This window comes from Lithobates pipiens, unplaced genomic scaffold, assembly GCF_037356315.1.
Source record: "Lithobates pipiens isolate NorthernLeopardFrog02 unplaced genomic scaffold, aLitPip1_a1.2 Scaffold_10, whole genome shotgun sequence".
NCBI lineage: Eukaryota > Metazoa > Chordata > Amphibia > Anura > Ranidae > Lithobates > Lithobates pipiens.
The window spans coordinates 219,772,902-219,786,128 of NW_027507686.1; the positions used below are offsets into that span (position 1 = coordinate 219,772,902).

The following is a 13,227-nucleotide window of genomic DNA, read 5'->3' on the forward strand; positions in this document are numbered from 1 at the left end:
CCCTAAAATAAGACCTAGCATGAGTGTCGGTGATGGCTGCAATATAAGCCCTACCCCCCAAATAAACCCCATCCTCTTTCTCCAAAAATAAGCCCTACCCTGAGAATAAGACATAGAAGGACTTTAACTAGGGCTTATTTGGGGGGGGGGGGGGGGGGGGGGTAGGGCTTATATTGCAGCCATCGTCGACAATCACGCTAGGTCTTATTTTAGGGGAAACAGGGTATGTTTTTGGTAAAAAAAAAAAAAAATCCCAATAAGGCTATATTGATTGGTTTGTGCAAAAGTTATAGCGTCTACAAACTATGGGATATTTTTGTGGAATTTTTTTGGTTCCAAAATTCTATTGATAACCAAAAAAGCAAAGTACAACGAAAAGCATGTCATATAGAGCTTACGACAAAGAACACATCCAGTCAGGGTGACAATGAGAGTGAATATAGCACCAGAAATAAAGATCAGACAACATTGGCAAACATAATGATATAACAAATCCTAATTTTTGTGGAATTTATTTTTTTACTAGTAATGGTGGTGATCAACGACTTATAATGGGACTGCGAGATTGCGGCTGACAAATTGGAACACTAACTGACACTTTTTGGGGACCCATGACACTAGAAAACAGTGATAAAAAAAAAAAAAAAAAAGCACTGTTACTGCACGAATGACACTGGCTGGGATGGGAAGGGGTTAACAGGTGCAATCAAAGGGTTAAATGTGTTGATAGCCAATGTTTTACTAAACTGTTGGAGGTGCACTAGGGGAAGGCATGGATCTATGTCCCTGGTTTGCAGGAACACAGGATCAATGCCTTCCTTGATGACAGAACGGAAATCTTCCTTGTTTACATATGCAGATTGCTGTTCTGCCTGTGTAATGAACAATCGGCGGTGACAGCGGACATCAGGTCTGCTGTACCCACTGATTGGCTCCCACTGAGAATAAGCACAGCTGGAGCGGGCCGCCGTGCCCCCAATCCAGAAGTCCTGGATCGCATACTAGGTACATGCTCCGCCGCAGCATATGTACAGTATATGGTCAGCAAACAGTTAATACACTAATCCCTTTTGAGCAGCCTGGAGAGTGATGCCAGCAGCAGCTGCTGCAAGAGGAAAGGAAGGTCAGAGATGGAGTGCACTTGGTATCACTCTGCCGGGACAAAAGCCGGCTCTACAGAGGAAGCATTGGCTTATGCGGCTCCTGCTCACTACACTCGGATGCTCTGGGATGGCGGGTCGGCAAAGCCAATTTTTCTGAATTGGTTTTCTGAAGAGTGCGGCAGTCCAGAGTTTTTTTTTGTCTGTCGGCAAACTTACCCAACAGTCGCCTTTCTGGTTTGAGGTCGCGGGCCACATCAGAGGGCTCCGTGGGCCCCAGGTTGAGCACCCCTGTTCTAGAGGGATTCCACAGGTATGGTATATGCATAGTTACATTGGACCTAGCTGGAACAATGTAGCTGTGAAAAAGATGCCATGCTCCCTCAAGGAACCAAACTCCCTCAATCAACACCAGTTATATTTAATCCTTATGCGTACGTGCCTTCGTAAATAGATAGGAAGGAAGGTTATATTTACTCGTTTTAAACTTTTCTTTTCTATATATTTTTTCAGTTGCTTCCTAGTTTCTGGCCTAAGCCAAAATGATCCTAGGAGTCTTCATTGAAATTTTTTTGCTTTCATCTGGTGGAGGGGGTTTTTCCCAGCTAGGCGCACTCTTCTGCCTGAGCTAAGAGCAGATGGATTTCAGGATTTAACCTCTTGCTGACCATATACTGTATATATACACACGGTGAAAAGGCGCTCTTCTTGGTGTCATATTTGTCTGCCGCAATGTCGCTGATTGCTGACATTACTAGTAAAATATAAATAAATAAAAATTCCATAAATCTATCGCATAGTTTGTAGACACTATAACTTTTGTGCAAACTAATCAATATATGCTTATTGGGATTTTCCTTTTCCCAAAAAATATGTAGCAGAATAGATATTGGCCTAAATTCAATTTTTTACATTTTTTTTTTTTGGATGTGTATTATAGCAGAAAGTTAGAAATATCGTTTTTCTCTTTTCAAAATTGTTGCTCTTTTTTTTTTTTGTTTATAGAGCAAAAAATAAAAGCCGCAGAAGTGATCAAATACCACCAAAAGAAAGTTCTATTTGTGGGGAAAAAAAGGACATAAATTTTATTTGGGTACAACGTCCCACCACCGTGCAATTGTCAGATAAAGTAAAGCAGTGCCGTATCCCAAAAAATGGCCTGGTCAGGAAGAGGGGTAAAACCTTCCGGAGGTCAAGTGGTTAAATGCTACATGAATCATCTGCCCTCACTCAATATGACAGTTGGCCAAACCCCCCAGGTGGGGAGACAGACGGGTAGGAAGGTGGTGATCTAAGACCTCATTGCCTTAGGAAGCGGATGACGTGTCTTGGCCAGGATGACACTCTGATCGCCCCTCCTCCTCCCTTCACTCTTCGAGCCGGGGAGTGCTGGATGTGGCTGTGGGTGAGCCGTCCCTGGAGACCTCGTTCCGTGGGCCGTTGCTTCTCCTCCTGGCCGCACAGGAATGTTGGCCTGAGACCCCTGGCCAATCGGGTCTCAGAACTTGCTTCCTGATTGGCTGGGAGGAGAATCAGGAAGACAATAGCAAATATTAATTGGCTACTGTCACACAACTGGGTGGGCACAGGGAGCAGTACTCTGTGCCCTGAGCCCACCCTTTTTTTAAGCCAATTAGAGCCCCAGGCTCTAATCACATGCTACAAAAAAAAAAAAAAACTCATTGGAATCCATGTATCCGGCGCCCTGCATGCAGATTAGGGTCCTGACGCATGAATTAACTGACAGTGCCCCTTATGGATGGGCTGCCACTGATAAAGAGGAAAAAAAAGAAAAAACAATGCAGCCACCCACCACGTCTAAGGACTGGAAAGCACCAATAAACAAAATAAAAAAAACTTTTGGATTTGAATATACTTTGATGTATTTATGCTTCTGGTAAAAATTCTAGTGAGCCTTACCTTCATTGTAAAGGGACCACCGCTGTCCCCTTCACACGCATCTCCTCTTTTGTTGTCATCTGGCTTGTAACCTGAAAAGAAAAATATGGATTAAGTGTTGTTGCTGTCAATTCTCCTGTAATCTGGGCAGATATAAATATACACATGAGCAAGAAAAAGAGCTCCATGCCCCCAAAATATTGACACTTTGGACATTTTCACTTAGGGGTGTACTCACTTTTGTTGCCAGCGGTTTAGACATTAATGGCTGTGTGTTGAGTTACTTTGAGGGGACAGCAAATTTACACTGTTATACAAGCTGTACACTCACTACTTTACATTGTAGCAAAGTGTAATTTCTTCAGTGTTGTCACATGAAAAGATATAATAAAATATTTACAAAAATGTGGGGGGTGTACTCACTTTTGTCATATACTGTGTATGTAATATACATACACACACTTAGGTACACCTGTTCGATTGCTTGGTAACACAAATTGCTAAATCAGCCAATCACCTGGCAGCAACTCAATGCATTTAGGCATCTAGACGCGGTGAAACGACTTGCTGAAGTTGAAAACCGAGCATCAGAATGGGGAAGAAAGGGGATTTAAGTGACTTTGAACATGACATGGTTGTTGGTGCCAGATGGCATGGTCTAAGTATTTAAAAAACAGCTGCTCTACTGGGATTTTCACACACAACCATCTTTCGGGTTTACAGAGAATGGTCCGAAAAATATCCAGTGAGCAACAGTTGTGTGGATGAAAATCCCTTCTTGATGTCAGAGAAGAATGGGCAGACTGGTTTGAGATGATAGAAAGGCAACAGTAACTCAAATAACTACTTGTTACACCCAAAGTATGCAGAATACCATTCTTGAATGTACAACACATCCAACCTAAAAGCAGATGGGCTAAAGCAGCAGAAGACCACACCGGGTGCTACTACTGTCAGCTAAGAACAGGAAACTGAGGCTATCAATTCGCACAGGCTCACCAAAATTGGACAAGAGAAGATTGGAAAAACGAGTCTTGATTTCAGCTGCCATATTCAAGGGTCAGAATTCGGCATAAACATGAAAGCACGGATCCATCCTGCCTGTATCAATGATTCAGGCTGGTGGTGGTGTAATGGTGTGGGGGATATTTTCTTGGCACACTTTGGGCCTCTTCGTACCAATTGAGCATCATTTAAATGCCACGGTCCACCTGAGTATTGTTGTTGACCATGTCCATCCCTTTAGGAATATAGTGTCCCCATCTTCTGATGGCTCCTTCCAGCAGGATAATGCACCATGTCACAAAGCTCCAATCATCTCACCACTGGTTTCTTGAACATGACAATGAGGTCACTGCACTCCAATGGGCTCCACAGTCATCAGATCTCTATCCAATAGAGAACCTTTGGGCTGAAGTGGAATGGGAGATATGCATCATGGATGTGCAGCCGACAAATCTGCAGCAACTGGGTGACACCATCATGTCCCTATGGACCAAAATATCTGAGGAATGTTTCCAACACCTTATTGAATCGATACCACAAAGAAGTAAGGCAGTTCTGAAGGCTAAAGGGGGTCCACCCTGGTACTAGCTAATAAAGCGACGCACACACACACGTAAACATAATCCAAAATTAAAAAAAATATTTTGTCTGGGTTGCACTTTAAGCGCTCGTTCACACTTGCTTTGTTGTCTTTAGAGTGATCTGTGTTGGGATTGCTCTTCAGAACGCAATTGTCAGGCAATGAGGAAGCATTGTATCGCCTCCTCACTATCACGACACAACCATGTGCATTGCAAGGTGGCTGCAGAGTAGCCCTAGACACTTGAAGTGACAGTCCGCATAATTCCTGCCATGGCCGTGAAACAAAGCATGGATGCCCCGGTATGTGTACATGCCCAGCCACTGCCTCTGCAACTAAAGGGTGTAGCAGTTGGTGGTAAAAGCGTGTGTCAACCATGGGGTTTTACTGCCCCCCAACTGCCCTTATTGATATGCATTTTCTACCCCTTGAAGCTCAGCTGGTATAGTTATCTACATTCATCTTTCTTACCTGCACAGAACATGTTATCTGTGACTTTGACCTTGGTGGAGGCTTTGCACCTCTCCTGCTCCACAATGGGAAGGTTAATCTGCTGTAGGATCTGCGGTTGCTTAGGACCTCCGGTGCTCCAGTTTTCCTGAATATTCCCCCAACCTGTCACTCGACCTTTGTATCCTGCCAGAAAAAGTCTGTAGAGAGATTATATGATGTTATACACCATTTTCAGAATTAATAATATCGACATTTGTAAGGGCCCTTTCACACCAGCGGACCAATTGGACCCCCCAATGTCCTCTATGGGGTGGCGGATGTCAATGGACATGTGTCTGCTGACACCCGCCAGGCATTCTGATCCACCAAAATCCGCTGAACACAGACGTATGCCAATACATTCGCCATCCGTCCAGTCAGAACGGATGACAATCAGATGGAAACGAACATGCAGTCCGTTTCCATCCGACCGCCCCATAGAGGAGAGCAGGCTCTGTCCTTGTCCGCTCTGCACAGGGAAGCAGACACGGACCTATTATCCACCTGCTCAGTGGGGATCAGCAGATAGATCTCCTGCTGAACAGATGGATTCCACTCAGACGGATCTGCCCCATGTGAAAGGGGCCTTAGAAAGGGGCGATCTTCTTGCACAGTACCGGTATGTGTTATGTATTCGATCAGATACGGATAAAAAAAAATTGTCTCTTTTACGTACAAACTAAAACATCTGTGCCAAGCAGTTTCAATTGTTTACAGTGTAAAATACAAAATCACCAAATAACGGGCTGTATATATATATATATATATATATAAAAGTATATACGGTACCTCCTTGTGTTGGAGGAGATTCAACTTTTCAAGCAGCTACAACCTTGAGTCTGTAGATAGGTCTCTATCAGAATTGCATCATGATACCGTTTCCCTATTCCACTTCATAAAACTGTTCAATCTCTGTCAGGTTGCATGGCGATAGTAAGCAGTCTTTTTGAGGTCCAACCAAAAATTCTATCCAGAGATAAAGACCCCGACTGGACCGTCCAAGACATTAATATAGCCATTCCTGTATAGTGTTGGCTTCATGCATGGTGGCCTTGTTGGAAATCAACATCTCATGTTTCTTGAATTCATATTTCCTTCTACTCCCTACCCTCACAGGCCTTTCAGGACTCCTGCAAAGAAGTCTCAGCAAAGTCTGATGCTGCCACCACTATGCTTCACAGTTGTATTTGAGAATATACAGTGCTTGACTTATGGTGTTTGGTCTAATTGGCAAGTTACATTTTGGTCTCATTAGACCACAGAACCTTACCCAGCTGACAGTCTCCCACATACCTTTGCAGGCAGGATGTTTTGTGCGGGTTTAGTTAATAGTGGCTTTCTATTGTCACTATCGCATCAAGCTGCTACTGGAAATGCCCTAAGGATAACCGTTCTATGCTTACTATCTCCAGTCTTAAAGTGGTTGTTAAGCCACTCTGACTTCTTTATACCTTTCCCTCTGTGTCCTATTCCATTGTCCCCCTGTGTGTGTGATTTATTAAAAAAATGCTCATTTCAGAACGCCCCTCAGCACTCACAGGGCCGAGATTAGTATTAGTATTGATTTAGGGGGGCACGGAATACAAATGCACGCCACACTTTTCACATATTTATTTGTAAACAGAATTGAAAACCATTTATCATTTTACTTCCATATCACAATTATGTGCTACTTTGTGTTTGTCTATCACATAAAATCCCAATGAAATACATTAACATTTTTGGTTGTAAAATGACAAAATGTGGAAAATTTCAAGAGGTATGAATATTTTTTCCAAGGCAGTCTATATAGATATTGGACCCAAAACCATTATAATTTCCCTGAAGAAATTATAATCTGTTTTGTTCTTGCTTATTTGTAAAATAATTGAAACGTGTGCCTGTATCCCCAACCATGCTCTGTGGTTCCTTCTTCCAACCGGGACGGACTGGCCATTGGGCCACTCGGGCACTGGCCGTAGGCCCCATGCCACTAGGGGGCCCCATCAGGGTTGCCAGCCTCAGTAAAACCAGGGACAGTACGTAAAAATGTGTGTTTTTTTTTTTTTCTTTTACATCTGTCGCTGAAATGTCCCTTACCGACATCCTTTTGGTCTAAAAATCCCGAGATTATAGCTGCCCCACCTCTCCAGTACCTTCTCAGCCAATAGAAACATGTCTGTGTATACTGTGTGATTGTATACTGTGTTTGTGTGTTTGTGTATACTGTGTGGCCCCATAACCTCTGATTTCCTGGGGGCCCCATAATCTCCTATTGCCCGGGGGTCCCATGAGTTGTCAGTCCGCCCCTGCCTCCAACCCTAAGACCCTATGTCCTTACAAAACTCAGCAGTGATGTAGGGGTTGGAGGAAGGAAAAACAACAGACTGCGGAGGACCCAGTCATCCGACACTCATGGAAGTTTTGAATGCTGAAGAGAATGACAGAGGCTGCAGCTCTAAAATGCAATGGAGGCAGGAGACATAAGCCAACAGAGAGGTGAGTATAACAGCCTTTCAGTTACATGGACCTTCTTTTAGGATCCTCCCAGATGCTGGAAAATCTTTGTGCTCCTTGGTGCAAAAATCTGTGGACAAAACCTTTAACACACAACCACTGCATTCAGAGGCAAGCTGCCAAAATGAATGCAGCGGTTAAGGAATATGAGACCAGGCAGATGTCTTGCAAGCCACAGCTGTAAGGAAGACATCTTCTATGTGTGGTCAGCCAGACAGACAAATGAACGCTGATATAAGAAGGCTCCTTACGATTGTACGATGTCTTTGGTGGGCAGGCACACAGGGTGGATATAGCTGGTGAAGGTCAGAGGTCTTCTCAGCTGCATAAGTGCAATGTCTCGGTCAAGATTTTCCTTCCAGTTGTATTTTGGGTGCACGATAATGCGCTGAAGCTGTAGAATTCTTTCATCTGGCTTTTCGTACCTGGAATGACAGGAACAAACATGAATGCCATACTTTAAGTAAAAGCAAAAACAGAGGGGCATCAGACTATACACTTTTTGTTATTACTCATCTATCTTCTGAGTTGCCAACTGTTTTTATTTATATTAAATCACAGATTTTAATGCTGCACTTAGTCTGGCGCCCCTCTGTTCCTGCTTTTACTTAAAGAGTTACCTTCTTCGCTGTAAGGGGGGTTTCTCCAAGTGCTACCTGAAAACCCATTTTTATGGACTCAAGCAAGGGTCTCAAACTGGTGGCCCTCTAGCTGTTGCAAAACTACATGTCCCATGACAGAACAAAGGGGAAGAAGGGGCAATGCGGGGGCGAAGATGGGACTTTATATGAAACAAGACACTAAGGGTCAATTAAATCAAACAATAAAATAATACATTTAATGGCAATGCACAGGGAGATAGTACAATCAATAAATAGGTTGATAGTAAATCGATAGTAATGATAAATAAAATTAAAAAACTTTATACATGATAATAACATAATCAAATTCATATAATAGTAACATTATTGTACAAAATTCATATTGCAGTAGCATCATTACACATAGTAACCAACCTAAAGTACATCCCAACGTGCATATACAATATACAACCACTAAAATGAATTGATGATTTAATTATATCAAACCCATGGGAAAATCTTGGTTGTTGGGGCATAAAAATCCATTGGTAAAAGCTCTACGCGTTTCGTGGATTGTTTCCACTCATCAGGAGCTGCTATAAAAAATTTTTATAGCAGCTCCTGATGAGTGGAAACAATCCACGAAACGCGTAAAGCTTTTACCAATGGATTTTTATGCCCCAACAACCAAGATTTTCCCATGGGTTTGATATAATTAAATCATCAATTCATTTTAGTGGTTGTATATTGTATATGCACGTTGGGATGTACTTTAGGTTGGTTACTATGTGTAATGATGCTACTGCAATATGAATTTTGTACAATAATGTTACTATTATATGAATTTGATTATGTTATTATCATGTATAAAGTTTTTTAATTTTATTTATTATAACTATCGATTTACTATCAACCTATTTATTGATTGTACTATCTCCCTGTGCATTGCCATTAAATGTATTATTTTATTGTTTGATTTAATTGACCCTTAGTGTCTAGTTTCATATAAAGTCCCATCTTCGCCCCCGCATTGCCCCTTCTTCCCCTTTGTTCTGTCCAAATATTGGGATGGAGCCCTGTGTACCGGATGGTCACGGCTCATATAAAGTCCCACCTGCATCTACTTTTCATATACATGTCCCATGAGGCATTGCAAGGGTGACAGTTACAAGCATGACTCCCACATGCAGAGGCATGATGGGACTTGTAGTTTTGCAACAGCTGGAGGGCCACCAGTTTGAGACCCCCTGTTTAAAACTAGAGTGTTATCGCCAAGTGCTGCCTGACCACCCTTCATTAATCATGTTCCATTGGGACTGGTTGATTGTCCTTTTTTTTATTTAGTGGTATTGATATGTTTCTAACACACCCCTTTTGTGCCACTGTACACTTTTTTTTGTTCTTTTACGAATGCCATTCTTGTTCTTACATCTTAATGAGGGATGTGGGCCAATCAACGTAACACACCAAAACAAACTTCACTATTAGTGATGGACAAACTTCCGACGGGACGTTTCGCGAACGCGGCCGATAGTTCGCGAACCGTAACGTTCGCGGCGGGCCCCATTGACTTCAATGGGAGGTGAACTTTGCAAACCTACAGGTCAAATTTGCAGCCACAAAATAATTAATAGCTGTGCAAACATAGTCCCACCACATGGCCAATGACATAACACATGTATGAGGTGAATCTGGGATCGACAACTACAAGCATTCTTTTTTTATATGTGAAATTGTTGTGACAATTCAGGACTGTGGAGCGCATGAAGGCAATGGAGGAGAGGGAAGGTCAGGGTACAAAGAAGAGGGTGCAGGAGATGATCACCAGCAGCGTGACATACAGCAGTGACACCTGCACCGTGATAGAGTGATTTGACACCAGCACCGTGATAGAGAGCACTGACATCAGCAGCGTGACATAAAGCACTCACATCAGCACCGTGATATACAGCACTGACACCAGCACCGTGATAGAGAGCACTGACATCAGCAGCGTGACATAAAGCACTGACACCAGCACCGTGATATACAGCACTGACACCTGCACCGTAAGCAGCCCCAGGAGGAAGTCAGCATAGCACAGGGATGCTGGGAGCCCCTCACAATGAGCATAGCACAGGGATGGTGGGAGCCCCTCATAATATGCACAGCAGAGGTACAGCCCCAGGAGGAAGTCAGCACAGCACAGGGATGGTGGGAGCCCCTCATAATGAGCATAGCACAGGGATGGTGGGAGCCCCTCATAATATTCACAGCAGAGGTACAGCCCCAGGAGGAAGTCAGCACAGCACAGGGATGGTGGGAGCCCCTCATAATAAGCAGCCCCAGGAGGAAGTCAGCACAGCACAGGGATGGTGGGAGCCCCTCATAATAAGCAGCCCCAGTAGAAATATGACACTGCTCAACCTCTTCAAACAGGAGAGTACGGGCATATAGTACGGTGTGCTTTTTTTGGACAAGGAAGTGAGTCAAATGAAGAAAGAAGGTCTGTGTGCTCGATTAAGAAAATCGTTTCTAGACATATACATGGTCTACTGGTCACATGTGTTGAATTCCTCCGAGATCCATGCCTCATTCATTTTTAGAAATGTGAGGTAGTTAACACTGTCGTGAGCTAGGCGAGTACGCTTATCGGTCATGATCCCCCCTGCTGCGCTGAACGTCCTTTCGGACAGGACACTGGACGAGGGGCAAGCCAACAGTTCGATTGCAAATTGGGCAAGCTCTGGCCAGAGGTCAAGCCTGCCCACCCAGTAGTCCAGGGGTTCATCACTCCTCAGAGCGTCCACATCGGCCGTTAACCCGATGTAGTCGGACACCTGACGGTCTAGGCATTCCCTGATGCTGGATCCGGATGACACCTGTCGATGGGTCGGCTGAAAGAATGACCTCATATCCGAAGTCACCAACACATCTTCAAACCGGCCTCTTCTTGCAGGAGCTGTTGGATTGGTACCCGCAACTCCTTCTCTGGGAGTGGGAATTGCTCCTCTGCCAGCGCACGCAAAAGCAGAGTGCAGCATTTCTCGAAGCAAGGCCTGGAAGTGCTCCATTCTGACAGCCCTCTGTGACGTCTGTAACATTTCCGCCATTTTGTGTTTGTACCGGGGGTCTAAGTACTTTGCCACCCAGTACTGGTCCTTGACCATTATGCTTTTTATACGGGGTCCCTATTAAAACACTGGAGCATGAAGGCCCCCATTTGCACTAAACTGGAAGCAGTGTGGTGGCCTGGCTCCTGCTCATCATCCAGGATAATGTCGTCCTCTTCATTCTCCTCTCCCCATCCACGCACAATAACAGGGATCCCAGAAAGGTTTAAAGCATGCTCTTCTTGCTCCTCCTCATCCACCCCGGCACCATCCTCCTCTGACTCCTCTTCAGACTCCTGTTGTTCACTTGGCTCAGATAGAGTAGCCCCCCCTGGGAATTCATCCAGCATTGCGACTTCCTCATCTTCCCGCTCCTGCTCCTCCACAGCTTGATCAGTGACACGACGCAATGCACGCTCCATAAAGAAGGCATAAGGTACCATGTCACTAATGGAGCCATGGCTGCGACTGACCAGTTTGGTGATCTCCTCAAATGGGCGCAGAAGTCTGCATGCGTCGCGCATGAGCAGCCACTGGCGCAGTGAAAAAAAAAACAGCTCCCCAGAACCTGTTCTGCCGCAGAGTTCATACAGGTAGACGTTAACTGCACGTTTCTGCTGGAGCAGCCTATCAAGCATATACAAGGTTGAGTTCTATCGCATCGGGCAATCGCAAATAAGACGTCTGACCGGCAGATTGTGTCACCGCTGAATGTCAGCAAGGCGAGCCATGGCTGTGTAAGATCTTCTAAAATGGGCCGAGATTTTCCTTGCCTGCCGCAAGATGTCCTGGACCCCAGGGTATTTGACAACGAATCGCTGCACGACCAAGTTTAAGACATGTGCCATGCATGGCACGTGCGTGATTTTGCCCTGTTTCAAGCAGATTGGCACCGTTGTCACACACCACTTTACCAACTGTCAAATTGAGCGGTGTTAGCCACTGATCTGCCTGTGAACGCAAAGCTGAAAGGAGTGCCGGGCCAGTGTGGCTCTTGGCTTCCAGGCACAACAGACGCAGCACGGCATGGCAACGTCTCACCTGGCATGTGGAATAGGTTCTGGGGAGCTTGGGCGGCGCAGCGGAAGAGACGCTAGCAGCGGAAAAGGAGGAGTCAGCCGAGGAGGAGAGGGAGGAGGATGGAGTAGGAGGAGGAGGAGGAGAAGAAGAGCCAGGCCTGCATGCAATCCGTGGCGGTAAAACCAAATCTACACGGGTGCCACGGGTTACATGCTTGACGGCCGTCAGAAGGTTCACCCAGTGGGCAGTAAAAGTGATATACCTTCCCTGCCTGTGTTTGCTAGACCACGTGTCTGTGGTCAGATGTATCTTGGCACCGACACTGTGTGCCAGAGATACATTCACTTGCCGCTGAACATGGCCATATAGCTCTGGGATGCCCTTCTCTGAGAAATACTTCCTTCCTGGGACCTTCCATTGTGGTGTTCCAATGGCCACAAATTTACGAAAGGCCTCCGAGTCCACCAGTTTATATGGCAGTAGTTGGCGAGCTATGAGTTCTGACAAGCCAGCCGTCAACCGTTGGGCAAGAGGGTTATCCGGCGTCATCATTTTTTTTACGCTCGAACATTAGGCCCACGGAAGCCTGCCTTTTTGCAGAAAAACGTGAGCTTGGCGTGATGGAAGGTGGAGTGGAGGACAATTGTGAGGAGAGAGGAGAAGGAGAAGTAGAAGACGAGGCTGGACGGTGAGAGCCTGGAGTGTGGCTTTGTGTGTTCCGTTGCTCCCACTGGGCTCGGTGATGGCTGCTCATGTGCCTTCTTAAGGCGGTCGTCCCTAGGCGAGTGTTGGGCTTACCGTGACTAATGCGTTGACTGCAAAGATTGCAGATGGCAACGCTATTGTCAGCACGGACACGTTAAAAAAAGCCCACACTGCGGAGCCATGTGCCGGTGTCCTGGGAGCGCCAGATGTGACCGTACATGGTCGATGACTCGCTCCTGATTTGCAGTTTGCTTTGT

The 13,227-nt window shown here is 45.1% G+C and overlaps 1 protein-coding gene across 1 annotated transcript in view; it reads right to left on the reverse strand.

Annotated features, from left to right (window-relative positions):
* F2 (coagulation factor II, thrombin) overlaps positions 1-13,227 on the reverse strand; it is an 86,275-nt gene that overhangs the window by 16,483 nt on the left and 56,565 nt on the right. The window contains exons 11-13 of the mRNA XM_077461474.1: positions 7,824-7,997; positions 5,056-5,234; positions 3,021-3,091 (exon numbers count right to left, since the gene is read on the reverse strand). Coding sequence (XP_077317600.1) covers positions 3,021-3,091; positions 5,056-5,234; positions 7,824-7,997 — 424 coding nt within the window. The remainder of the gene's footprint in view (positions 1-3,020; positions 3,092-5,055; positions 5,235-7,823; positions 7,998-13,227) is intronic.